The 26,044-nt window shown below is 35.9% G+C and overlaps 1 protein-coding gene across 1 annotated transcript in view; it reads right to left on the reverse strand.

The window, feature by feature from the left end:
• The window catches only part of ATP8B4 (ATPase phospholipid transporting 8B4 (putative)), a 204,923-nt gene that overhangs the window by 72,643 nt on the left and 106,236 nt on the right, over positions 1 to 26,044 (reverse strand). The window contains exons 10-14 of the mRNA XM_081049971.1: positions 21,651 to 21,809; positions 15,340 to 15,428; positions 12,670 to 12,866; positions 5,249 to 5,457; positions 2,145 to 2,188 (exon numbers count right to left, since the gene is read on the reverse strand). Coding sequence (XP_080906097.1) covers positions 2,145 to 2,188; positions 5,249 to 5,457; positions 12,670 to 12,866; positions 15,340 to 15,428; positions 21,651 to 21,809 — 698 coding nt within the window. The remainder of the gene's footprint in view (positions 1 to 2,144; positions 2,189 to 5,248; positions 5,458 to 12,669; positions 12,867 to 15,339; positions 15,429 to 21,650; positions 21,810 to 26,044) is intronic.

Below are 26,044 nucleotides of genomic sequence, written 5' to 3' on the forward strand. Positions count from 1 at the left end.
TATTTAATCCAAACAGATAATATAGATAATATAGATAAAACAGAAATAATGAAACAAAAGATCTCAACAATATAATTAATAAGGTAGAACTATATGACATCTAGCTAATTTTGTACACTTGAAACTTATATAATCTTATTAACATGTCACACCCATAAATTTAATAAAATTAAAAAATAAAAGCATTTCTGTGTTAAAAATTAATAAATGACATCTAGCTGATTTTACACTTTGAAAACATAATTTACATATGCTTTCTTTCATAAGGATCCTGGAACATTGACAACAATTGATCATGGTAAGCCACAAAGAAAACCCCAATAAATTCAAAACGTAAAAATAACAAAAATATGTCCTTTTTTAAAAGTCCAATAAAATTTGAGGAAAAGAGCCCCCACCAAAATTTTGAAACTCTTCCGTAAAAATTCATGGTTCAATATAGGTATTCAAATTGATATGGTAAAAATAAAGATACTTTAATAAACTACATGCCAAAATCCATGTGATAAAACTAAAGCCTTGTCCAGGGGAAAATTAATAACCATAAATATTTGTATAAAAAAAGGAAAGAATAAAATAAATGTTAAGCATCCAAGTATGAAGTTAGGAAAATAATAACAAAAGAAAACCCAAGGAATGAAGAATGAAGGCATTAATAAAGATAAAAACAGAACTTATTGATTAAAACAGAAGATAAAATAATATAAATAATAAATTCAAAGCTTGTACTTTTTGGAGGAGAAAGGGGCAACTTTCTAAAATCATCAGGAAGGGAAAAGAAAACCGAAAACAAAAAATAAGAAATGAGAAAAAGAAATAGCCACAGATAAAGAGGAAATTAAAAGAACCATAAGAGATCTCTTTGCTCAGCTGTGCAAATCAATCTGAAAATCCTATTGAATTGGTGAATATTCTAGGAAAATATGATTTTCCAAACCATTTCATAAGAGGTAGATAATCACTATAGAAAAGAAACAGAACATTATCAAGGGGCTACCACCCCAACAGCACCCGGTCCACGTGATTTTACAGAATTCTAGGAACACTTTAAGGCACAGATCATTTTGATGTTATATGAACTGTACTATAGAATATTAAAATAAGGAAAAATATAACATTTCTAAAGCAAATGTAACATTGGTAGCAAAGCAAACATTAACCCCAAAATAAACACTGAGGATCCATGTGTCTTATGAACACCAATGCACATATCTAAATAAAACATTAGCAAACAAAATGTAATTGCTCATTGAAAAAACAATTTAACATAACAAGTGACATCTATCCCCAGAAATTATGGGTGGATGATAATCAAACAGAAAAGTGGGTAAAAAATATGAACTAGAAGTTCACAGAAAAGGTAATACAACAGGCTGTTGGAATATATGGAAGATGGGCAACCTCACTCATAATACCAGAAATTAAATTTAGAACAATTTTGATATACCGTTTTTCACATAGTTTGGTCAATGATCAAAAACTTTAATAAAACATTGTGTTGGTGAGGATGGGATAAAGCCAGCACTCTTATACATTGCATGCGGCAGGATAAATTGGTATAAATTCTAAAGATGGTTGGGAATATTTATCAAATTATGAATGCACATAACTTTTGATTTAGCAATTCCATTTCTAAAGATGGAATTGTTAGTAGAGGATCCATGTGAATAATATGCGTACACAATGTTATTTTTCTACATTTTCTTCACTAGCAAAATATTGGAAATATCCCAAATGTCCATTAGTGTCTCCTTACATAAATTATGAAACATCAATATAGCAAAATATTATTCAGTCATTAAAAAGAATAAGGGAGCACTTTTTATTTTACTGATCTAAAAAGATCTCCAAGTTGGACTAGTGAGAAAGAAAGTTGAAGAACAGTATGTATAATATGTATAAAAATGGAGAAGTATTTTTGCTTGCATAAATATCCTCCAAAAAATAAAAATCAGTGAAAATTCTGTAGTTGGGGGACCTGGATGAAAAGGAATTTTGAACCATATGAGTCTATTTTTTTTAATGTTATGCATAAATGTCTCATCTGGTCATAGTAGAAATCAGGTCTCTCGGAATGCATCATTTTTAAAAAACATGTACCATTAGAAATTAAAAGTAAGAATAAAGTTTTATCACCTCCACACCTTAGTTATGTCTGTCTTCTGCCCCAGGTCATCACGAACTTCACCTGACAAAACAAAAACTGAGAGTTAAAAATACATAAAATTGAAATTAAATCTAGACATTTAGAGTTAAGGAATACACTTATTTATTAAAGCACCACTACTAGATAGCATCATCAAATATAAACTTTTTAGGAACGTTTTCAAATTGTAACCTAAACGTACCAATTCATGCAGAGAGTTACTCGTGTCTGCCTAAGATAGAACTAATAAGAATGCATTTAAACAAAATATGAAACTTGCAATCATGTTGTTCAGAAATTTTGTAATTCTGTTGTTACATTATCTATGATGTTCACAAGTGGCAAATTACATCTTCTACTTTACCCCCACTGTTAGGGAATACAAAATTATATCCTGGCCAAATCAATTCTCATCAGGGCTAGCTAGAGCTTGGTGAATACATCTTGCTCTGTCTTGGTTTGGGCAAGATACATCTGTGTAATATCAAGGTCAAACTAGCATGTAAACTTTAAATAATGTCAGTACCTTTTGCAGTCAGAGAACATAACCACCTATGTGCCAGGTATTTAAAAATAACTTTTCTTAGTATCAAGTCAATATGTGTTTACTATAGATACGCATATATTGGAAAATACAGGACATTTACAGTAGAAAAAAATTGCTAATAGTCCCACCACCCAGAAATAACTAATATTTGTAAAGTTGTTTTGGGGTTGATTATGTGTATATGTACGTATCTTCATCATACTGTCCATAAATTTCTGGTTCCTGCTGTTTTTAACCAGTTAAAATGTAAGAACGTCTCCTGTCATTAAAAGTTATTTGTCAATCTAATTTTGAATGTTGTATAATAGCCCATGTAGTATAATTTATTCAGATGTCCCCTATCTAGAGAGCTTTAAGATTTTTCTAATTCTTGCTTGGCATTTGAAAGTTTAATAATATTTTCCAGGACTATATTTCTTGTAATAATAATAAGAGTTACTTTCATCAGTCCTGTGCCAGGCACTTATATTATCACTGATCTTTATAACAAACTTGCCAGATGAAGATTTTCATTCCTGTTTTATGGATGAGGGAACTGAAGAACTAAGTAACATGACTAAACTAAAACTGAAAAGGCAGGACAGTGGATTTTTTAATACAACGCTCTTCTTTTCACTACACAAGCTGTCACCGAAACAACCCTTGACCAATAGTTATTTTTCTGGAGCATGGGTCTAAATCTGGAATGCTCTGTGGCTGTATGTGGGAGGAGTCCCTGAGCTAGTGAATGAACCTAGCCAAGCACCTGGAATTTAAATCTCAACTCACTGTGGTTATGTTCCAGTTATTACCCCATATGCAGTAATTTTAATAAATGATAAAAACTGTGTCTTTGTGTAAAATAGTTCCCCCCAAAGAAAGCCCATTTTTAAAGCTGTGATGAGAGGGAAGAAAAATTAAAGAGGTCTAAGAAAATAATAGTTTGAGCCAGAAAATAAAAGATTTAGATAAATGAGAGAGGAATATCAAAATTTTCCAGGGCCTGAATCTATGATACAAACAAGATCAACTTGTACGAAAATAAGAAAAAGTGATTCTGAAACATTTTTCGAGTACTTTAGTAAGAATATATATTTAATGACATCATAAATGCATTAGAAATTATTATGGTACATAAATTCAGGATCTAAAGAGGTTACTTAAATATTTCAGTTACTTTCCTGCATTTTATGATGGAAATTATGAGCTATTATGGAATTTGTAAATTTGGAGATTTGCAAAGATCTTGGGATATATTTGTGAAAATCAAGGGCATTCTCTAGATATAGCTCTGTGACAAACAAATCTTGGTGCACATGTATGATAATTTCCTTCGTATCATTTCCTGGAAGTGATATTATTATTATTATATTATCAATATGTGCCATGGCAAAATAAATCAAAAGATTCACAAATTCAAAATATCTCCAATACTCACACTAAAATTTTCCCATTTAAACTACTCTTTTGGATTAAGGCAGTATTTTTAGAAAGCCTTTGAAAATAATATAAAAAAAAAAACTTTTTAAGGAAAGGTTCTGTTTTATTTACCAGTCATTGTTATAGTGATACACAAAATGCACAATGAGGCCTTGTGGAAGTCCAGGTTGAAAATCATTGGGTCCAGACAAGGGAGGGAGCAGAGAAGAGGTGAGGAAACCATGATGACCATGGGTTTCAAGGGTGGGTTTGGAAAAGGGAGGTCAAAAGGCAGGAGAGAATAAAAATCAACTTCTTGTATTCTTAGTTTTGTCCAAAGTCAAACCTTGCTTTAAATTATTTGGCAGTATGTGAAGTTTCCCATCAGGAGACAGAGGGGAGTTTTTCCTCTCTTTCTTGGATTATCTTTACTTCCTGAAATTTCCTGAGAGACTAGAACTCAAAAGTGAGATTGGGAGTCCAGGGGAACCCAACAGAAACCCTCTGCACAGCTCCCATGTTCTCAGCAGAAGAAACTGTCTGCTATTTGGCCAAAGTGGGAGAGACAAGAATCACATATAAATAGAATGCTTGAAAATCCAAATACAGAGCAGGTATCCTGACAAAAGCATAGAAAGAATCAGATGTTGATGAAATAGCTTGTCTGGCCACTCAAAGCAGCCCTCTGTAGTGCAAATTCTCAGGAATGAATAGTAAATTCTCACAAACACAGGCACTAACATCAATTCCAGAGCTGACAGGAAGCAAGTATAAAATATTACTTTTATTGAAACAAATCAGACTACGAAGATACATCAGGCTCTGTCCTCCCGGAGATAAGAGTCCATTAAGTACCACAGAGCAGAATCACACAGTGGCAACATGGAATGGAACCTCAGACAGTATCACATCTAAGCCCCTTCTCTAAACACGAATGGTCAGAAATCCAAAGTTTCATCTAAATTATTCAACATTCATCCAACAAATACTTAGTGAGTGTTATTATGTGTCAAGTGCTGTGTTAGATGCTGGTGGTGTCCATATTAACGAAAAAGCTGGCAATGGTTTGGGTTTTTCTAATAAGAAAAAAATAGGATTGCATTATTTTTTAAGGACCATTAACCAAATAATTAAGAAAAAGGAACTGTGCCCCTTACCATAGATTATCCCATTAATGGAACATTTTTTAAAAGTCATAATGTTTTGAGTGAGGGTGCCCGTTTTGTCGGAGAAAACATATTCAATCTGGCCCAGTTCCTCATTGAGCGTGGTCGTCCGAGCTTCAGCAGGTGTTGCTTTCCCAGAGTAATACATCTTCCGATCCCAGTTTATAAAATAACTGTGTCCCAGACGAATTACTTCCACACTTTCATCCATTAACATGGAAAAAAAGAAGAGAAAAGCTTCATCAATTTCAGAATATACAAAACTTTGCCAAAGTAAGAAGTCTGTCAAAGTCTTCAGTTTTAAGAAAATGTGGATGGTCTGTTCCTAGGTGCTCGTGACTTTCAAACTATATCAGCAGTTTGTATGTAAACCTTTCTAAGTCATTTCCTTACAGCACCACGGAACAATAGGCTGGCTTTACACGGAGCCTTAGGGAATGTTCCACGGTTCTCTATTTACCTTACACTAGCACGGTGGAGATTTCTTGTGTAGCATATTAGTTGGCATCTCTCCTATTTCTTAGGAGAAACTATTATAAAGATGGCTTGTCAGTTGTCTGATCTAAAAAAAAATGTGTTGTTAAAACGAAAAACAAACAATCCAATTAAAAAATGGACAGAGGACCTGAACAGGCACTTCTCCCAAGAAGACATACAAACAGTCAACCAATACATGAAAAAGTGCTCAAATTCACCAGCTATTAGGGAAATGCAAATCAAAACCAAAATGAGATACCACCCTCACACCTGTTAGAATAACAGACAAATAAACCTGTTGGAGAGGCTGTGGAGAAAAAGGAACCCTCACACACTGCTGGTGGGAATGTAAATTGGTACAGCAACTATGGAAAACGGTATGGAGGTTCCTCAAAAAATTAATAATAGAATTACCATATGAACCAGCAATCCCTCTCCTGGATATTTACCAAAAAAATCTGAAAACATTTAACTGTAAAGATATATGTACCCTATGTTCACTGCAGCTTTATTTACAGTGGCCAAGACATAGAAACAACCAAAGTGTTCTTTGACAGATGATTAGATAAAGAACATGTGGTACGTATACACAATGGAATACTACTCAGCCATAAGAAAAGATGAAATACTACCATTTGCAACAACATGGATGGAGGTTGGGATTATTATGCTAAGCAAAATAAGTCAGATAAAGTCAAGAACAATGACTTCATTCATATGTGAGACATAAAACGGAAAGCAACAAAGGAACAAGACAAAGAAACGAAAACTCATAGGCACAGACAACAGTTTAGTGGTTACCAGAGGGTAAGGGGGGAAGGGAGTGGAAGAAGAGGGTAAAGGGGATCAACTATATGGTGAGGTACTATAGAAATGTACACTTGAAACCTATATAATTTTGCTAACCAATGGCACCCTAATAAATTAAAAATAAATACATAAATATGTTCTTGAGGACTTTTTCTCCAATGCATTGTTTGATGTAACTTCACTTTGCCAAAAGAGATAGAAAGCAGCATCTCTATGAAACACGGAGAAAACCATAATAGACATTGAGTGAAAACAGGGGTGTGTTGTCATTTTACTCTGCCCATTTACCAGGACAAGAGCATTGTCTCATTATGACTTTCCAACTCTGAGGTGGGATTTCTGTAGCCAAGGGTATGAACTTTTTCAATCTTTGTCATACATAAGGCCAAATCCATTTCTAAAAAGATTAAAACAATATCAGTTTCTACCATTAGATTATTGAAAACTGTCTTTGACTCTACACCAAGTCAACTGCATCTCATTACTGTTTACTGCATTTCTTATCAGTGAGTTGAACATTTTTATCAGATTTTATTGGGCAATTGTATTTCTTCTCAGAATTGTCTAATAGCGTTATCTGCCTTGTTTATTTTTCCTATTCAGAATTCGTATATGTCTTATTGATTTGTAAGAATTATGTGTATAATAAATCAAGACTACACCCCTACATTTAGGAATAGAGAACTGCCTTAGACTAGATAGCACACCTTTGCAACAGATGTTTTCTGATCATACAAAATAATTATACATAGTGGAATAAAGAAGGTGAACCACCAAAATAAAAAGAATTATATATGTATTATTTATATATGTACACATTATGCAATATGCTATCTAATTTATTATTTGTCTTTTAGTTTTGTTTCCACTATTTTGACATACAGAAGTTCTCTCTTTTTAACTGATAAAATTTATCCATAGTTTATCGTTTCTGTTTATAGTTTCTATTTTTGGAGTTTTGCTTAGCTAGGCCTTCTTTATGCCAAGATAATACATACAGATGTCTATATTATTCTTCTAGCTCTTTGTTGACTTTTTCCACATTTAATTCTTTATCACAATTGGAATTTTTTGAAGTATGATGTATATATGAAGAGCTAATTTCAACTTTTACCAACAGAAAGTTTTCATCACCATTTGTTGAACAACAAATTCTTTCTCCTATTGTGTTGGGCTGCTTCCATGTCACGTATAAATTATTATTTTTTCACTAGCATCTATTTTAGGGATTTCAGTTTTGTTCCTTAATATGTCACTTAATGCATCTCATGTTTTCATCATGTAGCTTTACAAAATTTGGCAATACCTGGGAAGATAGAAGAGAACATTTATTCTCTTCTTTTTCAAAAATTCTTAGCTGTAATCACTCATTCATTCTTCCTGTTACAATCAACAAACTCATCTAAACAAACTTTAGAATCAACATATCAGCTTCTTCATAAAATTTATTTGAGATTTTTATTAATCCTATGTTAAACACTTCATTATTTGAAAAGAATTTATATTTTATAATGCTTAGAACAATTTCAAAAAGGATAAATCTTTCCAGGAATTCAATTTTGAAAAATACCTCTATTGGCAAAGAGCTTTCGTTTAGTCTCATTTTGCTTTGTTTTTCACATAGGTCCACACCACAGCTCCATGGGGTTATTCTCAGACATAATATCTCTTATTGATGGGATAATTTTTTTAACTGTTATTGGCTTAAAGGAAAGCTTTTTTTAATACTAAAAGCTTTTTTATTAAAAATGTGATTATGTGGCAAAATCAGACATTTAAGTGAATTATCTTACTAAGAGTTTTGCAGAATCATTCTTTTGGATTTTCTAGGTTTACAATCACATTGTCTATAGACTTCTTTTCTAATAGGTTTATTTCAGTATTAGTTTCATGTCTCACTTTGTTCATTGACATTTCAGTTGCATGTCTTGGTACAAAGGACATCTAGAATAGTGGAAAATAGGAATGGTAATAGCAGGGACCCATAGCTTATTTCAAATCTTAATGGTAATTAAACTTTGGTTTTCTCAATTGTAAACTGAGAAAGTTGATAGCTGCCTGTTACATTAACTCTGAACATGTGTCTTCTTCAAGACAAAAAAATAATACCCAATTGCTTTCTGGGCATTAAATTCTGTGGTTCTAATTCTATACGTGCATGACATTATCTACATTTCCCTCCCAAAATGTGGTATGGTGCCAGTTCAGTTTCTAACCATTTAAATAGTAACACTTTTTTTCACTTAAACTGAAAATCACGCTATGACTCTGTAGAATCATAACATATAAAAATAAATGTCATTTGGCCATAAATAAGAATGAAATCTTACTATTTGCAATGATATGGATGGACCTACAGAACATTATGCTAAGCGAAATAAGTCAGATGCAGAAAGACAAAAGTCAGATGCAGTGAGACATATGATCTCACTTATATGCAGAATCTAAAGAACAGAATAAATGAGCAAACTAAACAGAAATAGTCTCAGAGATACAGAGGAAAAACTGATGGTTGCTAGTTGGAACCGGGGTGGGGATGAGGGAAAAGATGAGGGGATTAGAAAGTACAAACTGGCAGTCACAACATTGCCACAGGAATATGAAAGACAGTTTGGGGAATATAATCAATAATGTTGTAAAGATTTTGCAGGGTGTCAGATGGGCACTTGTCTTATTGGGAGACCATTGTGTGGATGGTGTAGATGCCTGACCACTGCAGTGTACACCTGAAGCTGACACTGAATAATACTGAATGTCAACTATAATTTAATATATACAAAACCACGGGATGTGGAGTACAGCATAAGGAATAGAGTCAATAGAATTGTAACAGCTATACACGATGTTAGAGGGATAATAGATTGGGGGAAGGAAATATCCCTTTGTGAGGGGCGTAAATGTCTAACAAGTACATTGTATTGTACACTTGAAACTAATAAGAAAAATAAACAAATGTCATACTCTGTATGCATTTATTTACATATTTTCCTGTTATGGCTTAATCTTCTGTATGTACCCCATCTACATGCACCTTCTTGTGTGTTTCTTAGCAGCTGTTCTGATTCAGCTTTGTTTTTCTTATTCAAACAGCATTAGCACCTACGGACCAGGCATAGTGCCTTCCTTGTCTAGGCAGTCAGTCCGTGTTGCATGAATGAATCCTGAGCCGCTATTGCCTAAGTTCATCCTTAAGGATATTAAGACCTATAGAAGTTAAGTGACTAACCCTGGATCACACAAATAATTAACCAGATAGCCAAGACAAGAATTCAGGCATTTTGTAACGCCAACGCAGACCTGACATTAAAAATGCCATTATGCAGGTAACTGTACAAATCACTTGATGCTTTTATTTATCTGAAAGTAAAGTAGCTCCCTGAAAACTCAAAGCATAATGAAAGGGACAGAATTTGATCTTTCTGCATTGCAGTATAAGCCAATGGAAGAATTCCAAATTAATTGTAATTCTTAGACCTTAAAATAGTCTGCAGAGAATAAGAGTATCTTTTTTGTTTGTGAAAGAAAAGGTTTAAGAGAGTCACAGTGGAACATTCAGCCCTTTGTTTTATAATAGCAGAGAAAAAGAGACAAGTGGTCAGCGTTAGCATAATCGAGCTACTCAGTGTTTTCTGCCTGGACACTCCAAGAGCAGAGCTTATGATGTCCCCCATTCTGTAGCCAAACAAGCAACATGGAAATGAGTTCCTATTGCTTTGGGGGAAAAAAACACTCAAAAGCTAATTCCTTGGGAGTACAACAGCTGCATTTCTTATGATGTATTAAAAAACTGTAGCTGAGCATGTTTTAGCATTACAGATAAACAAGTTGACAGCAGAGATATAGCCTACCAAAATCAACGCCCTTTGCTCACGTGGAATTATAAACCATTCAACGTAAATTCTACACTTTTATTCTCAAGTGACATATGGCACTAATTTATTCTTTGTACCTATTCAAAAGGTTAATGGAAGCTAGTATAAAAGGCCTTTATCCCTCTAAACAGAAATACTGCCTGAAACTTCTCTCTTCCTAGATCTCAGTCTTTAAGACTGAGCACCCTGAAATTCCTCAGAATGCTTTTTCCCCCAAGTTGAGATCAGAATCACTATTCTTAGTTGGTGAGGGAAAAGCTTACATTTATCCTCATCTATACTGTGCCTTACCAACAGATAAAGAATTCCAGCCTTTTTTTTTTTTCAGTCCTGATGTCTTCACTGATTAATACATCATATACAGCTTGGGCATAGAGAAAAAAATAATGTGCCAAGTGTCAGAAGACTTGTGTTTGGATCTTGGTTGTGTCCCTAACCAACTCCACGATTCTGAGTAAATCATCTCATTTGTGAAAAAAATTTCAATAACTACTTCCTAAGAGTGTTAGGATACATAAATGAGATGAAGTATGTAAATGCACTTTATATCAAATATAAAATGCTATCTAAAGGTAAGGTGGTCTTATTTGGAGCAGAAAGAAACGCAGAAACCAATTATTTGAATCCCCTCATTTTACTGAGCAGCACAAATTTGACAGACAAACTAAGGCACAGAGAAGCCAAGTACTTTCTCCATGGTCACACATCAATCAATGGCAGTGCCACGATTAGAACCTGGATTTGGACTATTTTAAACAGGTTTTCTTTCCACCACTGCAGGGGGCACATTAGAAGAAAAGGAAATGCTAACCTAGGAATCTAGCCTTGGTCTCCAAAAAAATCCAATCTTTCAAGTCATTACATGAAAAATACCAATGTACTTCAAAGAAAGAATGTATACAAAATATACTTCCTGCATGGGGACATATGAAACTGCACATGTACTAATGGTAAGCCACTAGGAGCATTTATTATTCATTTAGGACATAAAAGGAAAGCTATAAAAGCTGACCATAGCTCTTCTGGCAAAGAGCAAGATTTACTACAGACTTTATAATTGGATACAAGCATGAGAGGTCCTCAGAATCAAAGATGAGCCAGTAGGATACAGTTTAAATAGAGCCCACTCTAACCACAGTTCCAGAAGGCTCGAAGCAATTTGTGGTGTTGTGGCCACATGCCACTACTTCAAGTCAATTTCCCACAACTTGACATTTCAGTTTCCTGACCACTATCCAAAACAAGGGTGGATTTTGTGCATTAAACTTCCCTTGCTTCATCATAGTTAGAATTTTGGAAAAAGAGAAAAAGAAACTTGTAAAAATTAGTGGAGATTTAGAACTGGTGATTTTGTGTATTGTTAAAATACTGGTGATGAGGAAAGTCAAACAACCAAGTCTCATCTTGGCTCCAGTGTCTCTGGGACTGTCTGACTCAGTCTTGCTATGATTAGGATTAAGAATGTCTCAGGTACAGCCTCTAGGGCCAATTTCTAAGCCTTTTCAAACACACACACACACACACGCACACACACACACACACGGGGGGGGGGGGAGAGAGATCATGTTGTAGTGAAAGTTATGAATCATTCTTCTATTTAACAATGGTCAAGCACCACCAACTATATTTTAACTCTTTCATGTACTCATTTATAGTTAAAATAATAACAGGAAAACAATATTCATGAAGCTCTAACAATGTGTCAGGCATTTTTCTAAGAGTATTACATGTCTGTTTACTCCTCATACAATCCTATTAAGTAGAACTATTATTTTCTCTATTTTTAAAATGAGAAGTGAGGCACTAAAAGGTGAGGTAAATTGCCCAACATTATCGTGCTAGTTAAGTGTAGAATGGGATCTGAATCCAGGTATCTGGAACCAGACTAGTGGCACAGCGGAGCCATCACCATAGATCTCCCTAGATATTCTTTTATTTCATACCCAACATCAACTGAATTCTAATTGGTCAGGTTGTATGAGATGATATTATAGTCCATATAGTCCAAAGAAAAACATTCCTAAGAAAATGAATAGAATCAAGAAGAAAAGAAAATGCATTTATTGTCATTTGAAAATGTAAAAGTTAAACAGATTAAAGCGCTTAGTTGCCTCATTTGTAACAGATGTGGCAGATCATAAGCAGAGCAAGACATCTATCTCACTGCTGTAAATTTAAAACAAACAAAAATGGTTATGCAAAACAAAGGCTTTTGAAGAAATGGCCTCACTAAAGTATAAACTCTCATCTTACCTCACGTATAATGAAATGGGTACAACTGTATTGAGAATAATAATATATGACCAGAATGTTAAGAATCCTGAGAACACAGAGTTCTTCTGTCCTTCATTCCAGAAAAGGAAAGTTCTGAATTGATTCCCAACTTGATTCTCCCAGATTGAATTTCCTATCGCAAGAACAATTCCCAAGCATATCAGAAACCCAAATATCTGAAACGAGAAGAGAGGTCTGGTTATGGTCAACTTGAACCCTAAACTAGTCATATCAATGCAATCTGATTACACTTCTAACTCCAAGAAATTGTCATTTGAAAAGCAAGTTATACCACACTCTTCGTATTTATCATTAATCACATTAATCATACGAGTGAAATTTAACATTATGTCAGGATCTCAGCTAAATATTTTACACACATTTTCTCAATTCTCCCATTAACTCTGAGATAGGAACAATCATTTTCACACTTTACTGGTCAAAAACAAAACAAAATAAAATAGAATCACAGAAAGATTATATAACTTGTCCACAGTCACAAAGCTAATAACTTGACATCCTCAATTCATGATAAAAGTACATATGTTTAAGTGGCTTAAGTAAAGAAAATCATATGTCCTGATGTGCCCTGGTCAGTCCAGTTTACGTCTATTGTCCAGATGTAATATTAAAAGTGTTCCCCTCTTCCACCTTCAAAAGTATCCTATGATCACCCAAGGCACAAAAGCCAAAGGAAGAAAAGATTAGTGATAAAGAACTGTCTCAGACCAGTCAAGTCTCTTGGCTATAGATTTAGCTATACAATACTTACTTAAGGTCAACAAGAAAAATAAGGATTAATTAAAAGATTTCACAGCATATACTTTCCCTTTGAAATAAGAAAAAAGAAGTAGGAAGCAACCTAAAAATTAGCTCTTACATTGTGATTAATATCAGTATTAGCAAAGCAGATATTTTGGAGGTATAGCAACTAGAAAGACAGCAAGGTCAGTCTCTTGTGAGTCCAAAATCCCAGCTTTAAAAAGGAAGGACACAAAGTCAATGAACATGGTAAGACCTGAGCTGAAGAGGGTGTTCAGGGGACTTCGCTCTGCTAAGTGTCACACTATGCTAGGAGTTGAGACCAGTCACTGTTGAGGGAGGAGTGGGGCTAGACAATAGGAATGTATTTCTCTCCAATTTCCTTTCTCCTCTAGAAAGAGTATTCAGATGAGCTAGGGCTGTTTTCTTTTTCCACTCATGAACAAAATAGACACATAAGAAGACAAAGTTTAGGAAAAGTTGATTTAAAGTAAACCATGTATTAGAGGAAATTAGAATTGTGAGTCCCCAAAATTCTACCATGTGGTACCTGTATCATGCAGTACCCTCTTTCTTTCAATGGCTGATACTACAAATTAATTTAACCAAATTACTTTAAGAGCATTAAAATTGATGATACTTGGCATTAAATGCCCAAATTTAGAGACAGATTTGGCTTCTAATTCTCCAATGGATCATCCAATTTTCTAGTATGAAAAGCTGGGACAATCCCTCCTTCACAATCACTAATTTTACTCTGTCCTGGATAGATATACAATCCCCATGCAAACCCTAGAAGTGGGCTCAGGGCCATTTAAATTGGGAATTCTAGGAGAGGGACACAGACTCCTTCTGGTATATCTCGTTGGTCCCGTGGACTCAACCCCAAGAGGACAGGACTGAGAATGATACTGAAAGTAAAACACAGAGCCTGGACAATACTTTGTGCCCAAACAAGAGTCCATTTCCTTCTTTCCTTATTCAGAGTCCCACTGTTACACATCAGTTAAGCAAATATATATTGAGCTCAGATTGTATAATTTTTTGTGAGTCTGTGATGGGGCAGGTGGGAAAACATGGTTCAAAGTCACCGTCCTCATATTTCAAAGTCAATGTCCTCAACCATTCCCTACAATAAGGAGGCAATGCAATATTACAGAAAAATCAGAATAACCATCAGATCTGCTTGAGATAGCACAAGATTAACTGACAAAAAGGCACGAGATGAGGAATACTGGATAGTTTTTGGTAACTGGGTAGTAGAGAAAATCATTTCAAAAAATTCAGAGGAGAAAAAAAAATTCAGAGGAAAGAGATAACCACGGACTTGGAAGAGAATTGTGATTTCAGTGTCAGAGGATTCATAAGCAGAATCAGCGACATAATTTTCAAAGCCCAATGCAAAATTAAAATGTGTGACCCCTTGTTCAAAATTTATTAAGAATGTCTACATAGACAGCAGATCAATAACAAATGTGAGGTCTTTCAGAGTGAGGGTCCTGTATAACAGCACAGGTCACATACCCATGAAGTCAGCCCTGTCCATAAGCTATGTAGAGAGGATGTGAGCAAGAGTCAAAAAACAGAAAGACCAAACTATCTTAAAAGGTATGTTTTGATTTTCAAAAACAAATCCTTAGACTATGCAGAACTTACCATGAAGGCTTCATAAGCACTAACTTACCTCTCATAAGAAACTCTACCAAACGTTGAGAAATCATACCCTAGAAAGTAGAGGGCCAAATAACTGGGCCCAAAATATAAGATCCCCAAATATAAACTACACAAGGAGAACATAGACTTCTGAAAGAATTCCCAGCAAAATATAAAAACTATATTGTGATTATAATGACTAATGATATTGCCTACGTTTGTTTAGTAACTTACCCATAGTACTAGAGTATTCATCAATCTCTCAATGCTGGTCCTTTTAAACTTTGTCTTACCACTGTTCTGCATTAGTTTAGTGTCAGGACCTGCAAAAAAAATCTTTTTTTAATACCAACTTTCAAATGATTAGATCATGATGATGATGATGATGATGATGATAAAGATGATGTTGACGGAGAGGAGGAGGAAGGGGAGAAATTTCTACTCATATCATATGTTTCTGGAAAGAAAATAGTATATTTTTCAAAATAATTCCAGTTTTATTAAGAGCAAGCAAGGGCCATTATTAAGTTGCATGTGATTCTCAACTGGTGGCCTAACAACTCTGGAAAATACAGGAGAGTTGGTCTCCGTTAAACAGGATAAATCCAGACAGAATTTGTAGGTGAAAGATTTAAGAAATGTTATTTCTCAAAAAAATCTGTGTACGGATATGCTTATAGTTTGAAGCAGTTAAAAATAATTAAGTCACAAAGTGAGCAATAATTTGGAAATGTTTAAAAGAATGCACTAATAAACATAATTCAGAACACAAAGGTCAAAAGTGGAAAGTTAAAATAAGAAATCAAATTCTGAATCTGTTTCCAAAAAATATTTGAGGTGCTTTCACTGGAGAAACCAGAATAACTCCAAACAATACATGAGCAAATAATTTAAGCCTTTATTGTGTATTACACTCTGTGTATGTAATATTTACCTTATGTAAGGGCAAGAATTGTCTTAAATCTTGTGTTAGATTTATTTCAGGTAAATACATTATATCATGATACATGTACTAAATGTGTTGTTCAAAGAATTCTAAGAATATTATTAACTTCTTTAGAGGTAGATTATTAGATGATTAACAAAGGAAAATATTAAAATATATTGTTAAGATATATTCCAGACCAACTTATGATCTTCAGGCATATGTTTATCTCTGTCCTCCATGCTCTCCATGCTCCAGTATTCCTTATCTCAGGAAAGAATGGGCATATCCTTAAAGACTTTCATTTACTTTAAAGACAAACTAAAGTAAAGATTAGGTCTTAGAACAATTCAGTGTCTTGATTTGGAAATTGTACCCCAGTGTCCTATTTCCAGCCACTGTTGTGTAAAGCAGGCCACCCACATTGTCTCAAAATCATTTATTAAAATCTTATGGACATTGAGGGTGCGAAATATTTCTTTTATAGTAAAGATCACAAAGGGCAAATGAAGTTTCTGATTGCTAAAAGCTGAAATATTGACAGACCAGTTCTGTGCTAAAAATTTGCATTTCTTAGGCATATATACACACAGAGACTAGCTAAGAATCCACGTAATGGGTTTTTAAGTATTTATTTAAATATATCCCCAGATGTTGCTACACACATCTCTTCTTCCTCTCATAGCCACATCTCTTGAAAGAATTTCCTATATTCAACAGTCCTTGTTTCCTCATCTCCTTCTCATTATTCAATACAGTTTCTGGGCGAGTCACTCCACCCAAATAGATATAGTATTATCATCAATCCTCCATGCCTTCTTTGACCTCTCATCAGTCTTTGACACTGTTGACTATTCCATCCTTTTGAAACACACTCTTAATTTACCTTGTGTTACAATGTTCTCCTGCTTTTCTTCCTGCCTGTTTGATAGCTCTTTTGTCTCCCACGATGCCCACCCCTCTTTGCCCAGCCCTGAAATACTGGGATTCATTAAGACTCAGTCATAGGCCATCTTCTCTTCTTTCTCAATCCACTTTCCCTGGGCAATCTCATCTAAGACCACAACTTCAATTACCGTCTATAGGCCAAAAGTATATCTCTAGCTCAGATTGTTCTTCTGAGCTCTAAAAACTCATATATTTAAATTCATAGATTTAATTGCCTATATGACATCTCCACCTGAATCTTTCTAAGGCGCCCAAGTGGCCCTTCAGCAGCTCAACTTATGATCTTCAGGCATATGCTTATCTCTGTCCTCCATGCTCTCCATGCTCCAGTGTTCCTTATCTCAGCGAATAGCACCATCATTCATCCAGTTGAGAAACCTAAAAGTCTAGTCTATCTCCATGACTTCCATTCTAATCTAAAGTACCATCATCTCTCAAATGAACTATAATAACAGCCTAGTAATTTTGTCTTCCTATATGCACTCTATCCCAAACTCAAATCAATATTTTTCCTCCTTCCCCACCAAAATCATACATTCTTTCCAGGATCTGCTATTCACCAACTTTACAAACACTGTAGTAGTCAAGAGTGAACCTTTCAAATTTAACACATAAACACACACCATCTGTTTGAAAACTTGCAATGGCCTTCCAAAGCTCTTAGGATAAAGACCAAAATTCTTTTTTTTTTTAATTAAATTTATTGGGGTGACAATTGTTAGTAAATGTACATAGATTTCAGGTGTACAATTCTGTATCACATCGTCTATAAATCCCACTGTGTGTTCACCACCCAGAGTCCATCACCGTATATTTGATCCCCTTTACCCTCCTCACCCACCCCCCACACCCCTACCCTCTGGTAACCACCAAATCATTAAGACCAAAATTCTTGATACAGACCACAAGGTCGGACATGGTCCAGCCCCTATCTACGTCTCCAGGCACATGTCCATTTCTATCCTCCATGCTCTTCATACTCCACACCGGTCTGCTGAAGTTTCTTTCACCTCATTTCTTGCCTGCCATAGGCCCTTTGCCCATGATGTGCCTTTTAGCTAACTTGCTCTCTCCCTTCATATTCTTGCATTTTATGTTCTTGTGAATCCGTGTTCTTTTTTTTCAGAGCACTTATGTTAGCCTGAGATTATATATTCATGACTACAATTATTGGAGTGTAATATCTCTGTCACTTACCAAACTGAAAACTACATGAGTGAAGGGACTATCGTGTTTCCCCAAACATAAGACCCGGTCTTATATTACTTTTGCTCCAAAAGACACATTAGGGCATATGTTCAGGCGATGTCTTATTTTTTCATGTACAACAATCTACATTTATTCAAACACAGTCCTGTCATCTTCTTCTGGAACATCGCCATAACGTACTAAATGCGTCCGTCTGGCTGATGATCTTAACTGGGGCTTATTTTCAGGGTAGGTCTTATTTTCGGGGAAACGCAGTGCATTTGTTTTGTTTGCCATCTTAATCACACATGAGTAATTAGCATAGTGCCTAACATGTCGTAGTCAGTCAATAAATACTTGTTTAATGAATTAATTTATTAAGTATCTGCTATGTTTTAGGTAATGATCATATGTGTTTTTCGTCTAATATCACAGCTAATGCTTAAAACAAGCCAACAAATTAGGTACTATTATCCTTTGTTCACTAATAATGAAACTGAGACTTAAAGAATTTAAATAGTTTGCCTGAAATATTTAGTCTAATAGGTATCAGAGCCAAAATTGGAACCCAGAGATAGCTAACTCTAAAGCTCTAACCACTATTTTAAAAACTATATGAAATAGTTCATTAACTCATTAAGTCACTAACCCATTCAATCAAGGTGTGTTTAAGACTGTGACTCATTCAGAGTCTAAATGGGAAATACATGACACATTGAGCAACGATAATTAGAGGAAGGTTTATTTATAAAAGGACTCTATAAAAGTATGCCTGGAGATATAGGGGAGGCAAAAGGTTAAGGCAATACCAAGGACTTAGTAGTAATCAAGATGTTTCTATCTAAGCCATAAGGGAGGAATGAGAAGAGAGAGTGGTTACTAGACTCTACAGGAGCGGGAGGTATGTAGAGTCTGCAGACTTTAGAGGAAGATGACTCTATGTTGAGGGACTCAGTTAGCTTGCAATGACTACACAAAGAGGCTGTCTGGAAGAATAAATACCTTGATCTCAATGTTCTTTCTCCCTTTGGTTTCTTCCCAGGGATCCCTAATGACAGAGCCCATAAAAGCCAAAGTCCAAGGAAATCTATTAGTAATCATACAAATCAGCCTCCCAGGGCAGAGAAAAGAGTGGGAAAGGGTGACAGTAGATCTGGAGGGGCAAATGGAAGACACCCAGCACAAAAACCTACTGTGTACCAGGGCTGACTCCTATGGACTCCTTAAATGAATGACTCCTACCCTCAGAAACAAACCTTTCTCTTTTCTTGAGCATAAAAGCAAAGTCATTACCAGGGAGGCATGGCCTAGCCATTAATGTACGAGAATCTCATAAATTATAGATTTGTAAAGTCAAGTCTGTCTCAAGTAGATCCTTTAGGAATAAGTTCATGATGTCAGTCCTCAGTGGTAGGTATCATTAACACAACAACACAGAAAGAATAGTTAATAATTCATGTTGGGTACCTTTCATAAGATCTAGGTGTTCCCCTGGAACCAGTCCCCCAAGACTTAGGGGCTCTGAGACATTCATCTCTCCAACTTTGACATGGACAAAACCAACCATTCCTCTGCCTGCTATCATTCTAGTTAAGGTTTCTATTAACATTTGTGCCCAGACAAAAGTCAATGCAGGCATTCTCTGCTTTACAACTATCAGCCTTGGGAAGGGTTCCTGCCAGGGATCATCCAGGCCACATCACAGAAGAGGGTGTTCTCCCACTTCCACTTGCCAAGATCCAAAGAGCAGTACATTTTCCCAACTCTCAGCCAACGGAGCAGGCAATGCTGAAAGAAAGGAGAAGCAAGGAAGGAAGGCAAATAACATTTGTCAAGGTATCCTCTTCCATACGCATTGCCTCAGTGAGCTTTTACAATGACTGTCTGATGTACTTTTTATGATCCCCATTTACAGCAGAGAAAACTAAAAGCGTAGGAAGTTTAGGAAACTGAGGCTTTTACATCCCGCTGCTACTAAACAAATCTGAAGCCAGATCTGTCTAATCCAAATTCTGTGAACTTTCTGTTATACTGCCTTAAAGGGAGACCTGTTCAACTTACCACCCCACTTCCCTCTGTGTAGGAGCATTTTCCCACAGAGCCAACCTTATGAAGCAAAACTTGGCCCCTGAGTGGCTCACAGCAGCTGTCCTAGCTTAACGTGCTGTAGCTGAACCATAGTCCTGGTTAGTCTTTCCAAACACTATCACACAAATGCAAACAAAATTTTGGGCCGCAGCCCATTCATAAAATGAAGCACTCTCATATCTGGAATGATATGGAGCAAACAAGGAGGATCCTTCCCATCAGAGAACCTTCAAGAAGTCTCCCCATGATTAGGTAAGAAGGTAAATGGAGGTTCATGTATAGGCTTAGCTCTCTTTTTCTCAGTGCAAGAATGATGCAGATAAAAAATATATGATCATAGGCTTAATTCTCTGACAAAAGAATGAAAGCATCTGATGAGACAATTATGAAACCAGATTCATTCCCATATAAAAGCACATGCACTGCCTCATTTCTAGGGATTTCCAAAGTCCTTTCAATGGCAATGCCCCAAGCAGCAAAAGCTTTGCTAACACCCACAGCTGAGAGTATTTAGGAAGAATTGGGAAGATGTTTCTAGGTTTGGAATCCTTTTAAGTCTTTAATGAACATTCTGTTGTTGTTGAGGAAAGTCAGTTAGGAAAAACATTCCAGTTTTGATTGCACATATAGTCAACAGGCCCAAAACACATCTTAATTTGGTGTCACAATAAACAGGATTTTTAAAAATCAAGGGCTGGCAATTGAAGCCGTGAGTACAATTTGAGTGGCTTTATGGAGTGGTGCTACTGGAAGTTTCCTGAGCAGGAGAGTGCCACCTTGGGCCTGTAGCGATAAAGTAGAGCATGGGAAAGTGGCCAGCTGGAAGAGTAAGAGGTACCTCCGGCCCTCCCCTGACTTCCACCCTCACCTCCATCACACAGTCTTTCCAAGACCCGCTGTCCTATTGACAAATAGTAGAAGCAGCTCTGGAGTATAAACAGAAATGATTGCAGGATCTCTAAGAAAGCTTTTCCAAAAGGATTACTTGACCTTTGAAAAGTACAAAAGTAATAGCAGAGCAGGCAGCTTTCCTTCATACTATTTCCACACTTTAAAGCAATTTGATTAATGCATATAATGATGGGAGGATGATTGAGATGGTGTTAAAGAAAGAGAAATCAAACAGTAGGTATCTAGTGCCCCTGAATAATTAAGTTCCAAGCATCTTTAGGAATAAGTTCATGATGTCAGTGATTCCTCACACAGTGTGACCACACAGACTATTTCCAGAGCGTTGGTGTCTTCCCCTGGTGCCCTGCACTCTGCAGTCAATTCGGGGGGGACACCTCGGGGAGAATAAAAGCACTGTGCTCCTCTAATCTGGAGAGCCTCCAACCGGGACCATGCATAGCTCAGAAAGGGATCGTCAGAACCAACCCTGGGCTTTTGGCTGTACCTGCAAAAATAACCATTCCGAAACACCAGCTGGTATTTCTCAGGATGCATCCCCTCAGGATTATCTTCTCATTGCTGAGGGAGTGCTTGCTGTCATTCCAAGAGAGGACTCCTGTGAATTTATCTAATTTGTTGTTAGGTGCCTCACATACAGCAATCCCTGTAAAACAAAAAACATTTTTTTAAAAAAGCCTCTTTACGACTCACCTTGAACTCTCTTTAGAAGCCCACAGTACTTGGTTACCACTTTACTTCTCCTATACAGTATAGTTTACCTTTTCTTTTAGACTGCACAGTGTTACATACATACAAGATTGTGCTAAGAAAAATAAGCTAGGGGGGTACAAAAATGAAAATCCATGGAATGTTTTGAACGTAACTTTCACCTTGTCCAAATAAGAATAGAAAGCTAGAGAGCCATGAGATATTTTTTTCCTTAAAAAAATAAAAATCACTTATCTCTACTTCGGATTGCAACAATGACTTTGAAAGGATAAAGCAGGGCTGTCCTAAAAGTTTTTCTTATTCCATATCTTTATACTCACTGTGAACTTTCCCACAGGTTAAGATGGCATACTTCCAGTTTCATAACCAAAGTTAATCAGGTCTTTCTAGGCTCATAATCAGAATTTCGAGGGTTCTACTATATTCCACCCCCAAGACACCTGGGCCTTGTTTGCTATATGTGCCTGAGAATGCGTGTGATTCCTTTCAGCTGTTCTATGCTTCTTATCTTGATTAGATTCAGAGTTCTGGGGACTCTCAAAGGCACCATATAACTTGCCCCAACCTGGCCAGAAGATGTTTTTAGTTTTTTGTTGTTTTTTTTTAATTCCAAGCCCATTCCAAATCAATGAATCAATTCGTTCCATTATTTCAATAAGAATATACACTTTCAGGGTGGGGTTTCTTTTGATAGAAGAAGAAACCAGAAATAATCTTTCATGGACCCTGTCACAAAATATAATTATTAGATTAAAATATATTTGCACTGCAAACAGTTGGGGGTTTAAATTTTTATAAGTAATGAATACAAAGACTTGAAAGACAGAGGAAGCAGGAAAGGAAAAGAGAGAGGGAAGAAATAAAAAAGAAGGTTGTAGGAGATCCAAACAGGATTCAAACCAGAGTCAGGGGGTAATTAGTATCTATAAAATTCTCTTTCTCAAAAACAATAAAAATACATTTATTTAATCAGAAGCCAAAAATGGTAGGTTGGAACATAATAAATGGCATTTGGAAAATTAAAAAGGGAGGCATGTCTTCAGTACTGATTGAAGGGAAAGGAGACCAGCCCAGCCGGGGGAACCTCTGTATTACGGAGTTACACCACTCACCAAGCATCTTCTGAACTTAGAACATTGTTACATAGGCTCCCTTTCCTTCCTAGGATATCTTTTCCTTTTAACACTCTTAGAGATAAGAGACAGCAGCCAGTTTTCAACTGGCCTGATCACTTCTGACCAGAAGATTAATAAGATTAATAGACCTTGCATGAAAAAAACAAAAATAAACAAAACCCTGAAAGAAATGAGTGACTTGTGGCCTCAGGACTGCTTTTCCAAATTCCATCTCCCTTTCCTCAGTATAACAAAAGTGCTGCCTAAATGCCCCCCCACTCAGGCACTCACTGGCGTCTTCCCAGACATCCACTGCTAAACAAGAGAGTGCTGGCAGGAGAATTTGGATGAGGCTAAATAACCTATACAAAGTCACCTTTTATATGAAGGAAAGTGGCCAAATTCTGGTTGCTCCCCTTATGGTCTATCACTGATGTTAAAAAGTAAATTAAAACTGATTTCAACTGGCCCAAGTTGTTTGGACAATTACATTGTGAAAGAAGAGACCTTTTTCTAAATTCTAAGAATTCAATGTCTTTTTTTTCTTGACCAATAATTTTCATTCCTAGATTTTGTCGAACCTTGAATTGGTGTCACCAGAAAAATCTACATAAAATAACGGGTTGACAGCAACCCTTAAAACTTATTCCAGTTTCTTGACCCAAGACTCAATTTCTCAGACTTCAAACTTGGCCACCGGAAAAAAAAAAAAAAAAAAAAAAAGTGCTTTGGGCAAAAACAACATGATACACAGTCTCTGCCAATAGGAATATAAAAAACAGGCTCATTTGATCATTTTTTGTTGTCGCAAGCAAAGACAGGCATGGAGGCAAATGCAGCCTTGGACATGTTGGCTTGCTCCTCCCTGGCCCCAAGGCTCATCCACTTCTGGCCAAACACCAAGGGTGTGCTTCTAGACAGGCACAGGCAGTAAGGCCAAGGGGTTCTGCCCAGGTTCTTGGAGGCCAAGCCCCAACTCAGCCTTTCTCAAAGAGTGTGGTCCCAGTGATTTAAGTACTAAATACAGGGCCCAGTCAAAACAAAATGGTGAGAACCAAGCCAAACTACATATTTTATCTTCAGAAATGCCAAGCTTCCCGTTTCTTAGACCTGTTGGTATAAGACACAAGCTTTCCAATTTCTTTTCTGTCCCTTACCGAAAGGGGTGAACAGGTTCCTTAGAAGCGAGCACTGTATTCACTTCTGTATCCCCATAACCTATCAGACTGCCGACATAGTAGGATCTCAAGAAATATTTGTTGGAGAGATGGATGGAAAAAAATTTCAGATGATTTCAAAAGAGAGGTTGGGAGATGAGATGGGTATTAGAATAGATCTAAAATGAATGAAAGAATATTTCATGGTAATATTAATAGGCATATTTCCATGGTAATAATGATAAATGGGGATTAGAAAACCTAATAGCCCAGCCACAATGAAGAACTTAGGTTAATCTAACTCTAAAGGGTTACAAATAGACCTGAGAACACTGAAATGTAGGAATCTTAAAGCACATTAAAAACAACCAGAAATATATCCCAGACATAAGCATAATAAGGACTAGGGAAAAACTTCAAAACCTTTCTTCTTTTTGCTAATTGTATCAGAGAAAAGTAACAGGCAATAAACAGTCTGACAATGGATCAGAAAACTGTTTAGAAAAAAATGGCATTGTTTCTCACATAGTTATTCACTAAAAAGAGGCTTGGAGCACAAAGTCATTTTCAACGGGCAATAAAACAACGGGGAAATACCATGTCAATAATGAAGTATATATATTATATAAATGTAATCAAACTAGCCAGTCACATTTGTTTGCCTTCTGAAGAGAACACACATGAAAGCAGATAGTAATTCATCCAGTTCACCATCACATAGAAATGCCCTAGACCCATGCTAAACAAAATCCACAAGATTTCATTCTGGACCTTCCTCAGTTCTCTAAATTTAGTCAGGTAGATTGTTCATTAATGAGCAAACTAATAACCTTTGCCTCAAAGTGGAAATCTGTAGCTTATCATGAAAATGGAGCTCAGTACCCAGTACTCCATGATTTTCCAGAGAAGTTGGCTTCATTTCTCTAAATATATTATTATTAGCAATATTTTTTGATTACCCACATTGTAACTTTTCCAGAAGAGAAATTATCTATTAAACAAGACATCATTATTGCTGTTCAAGAGTTTCTCCAGCCAAGAGCTTCTTAGAGTTTAGGATATTGCCCACTACTGTTGCCCTGATAATTGTGATAAATATGTGGTTTTTTTCTTAGAAAGAAGAGTGTCACCTCCTTGTTTTCTAAAGCCTCTTTATTCTTCAACCGTTAAGCCTCAGCCACCCATCATCACCACCATCATGATCACATCAATAACAGCAGTAAACAGGGAAGTTATTCTTCCTGTTTTTACATGGAATCTGGGTCTCAGGCAATCACATTAGCTATGCTGTTGGGCTGTGCTTCTGTCCAGGTGAATGGGAAACCTCTCTGGTAGGTAAAAAAAAAAAAAAAAAAAAAAAACAAAGTCACAGGATCCTAACCAACCCTTTTTGTTTTGTTTTGTTTTTAACCAAAAAGAGATGCCTGTTTTTCTGTGTTTTAATTACACACATGCTATTCTTTAGAAAGGACCACAAAATACACAGGATTCCTGAAATAAAGAGTCAACCTTTCCCCAGTTCAGAACTCAGTATTAACAGTCATACAAAATATGTAAACTTGTCATAAGTTGCAAAAAACAGATCTCAGTCCACTCAGGAACAATATGCAAAAGATTCTTAAACACATTTGGACAATTCACATCCGGGGCTTTCCCCAAGGCATAAAAATGTCCAGTTTACAAAAGTATAATTGACAAGAATTTCCCGTTACTTATTTGAAAAAGCTTATCAATTCCTGTAAGATATTAGCATGAAAAATCAATGCCCACTGTATTTTTACACTTGTTATAATATTAGATCAAGTTATGAGTTTTCTTATAAAGTTCAACAAACTACATATCAATTTTTTTCTAATGTTTGAAATGTACAAAAATATTTACATGAGAACTTTTCAAAT

Source organism: Rhinolophus hipposideros (assembly GCF_964194185.1).
Source record: "Rhinolophus hipposideros genome assembly, chromosome: 5".
Lineage (NCBI taxonomy): Eukaryota > Metazoa > Chordata > Mammalia > Chiroptera > Rhinolophidae > Rhinolophus > Rhinolophus hipposideros.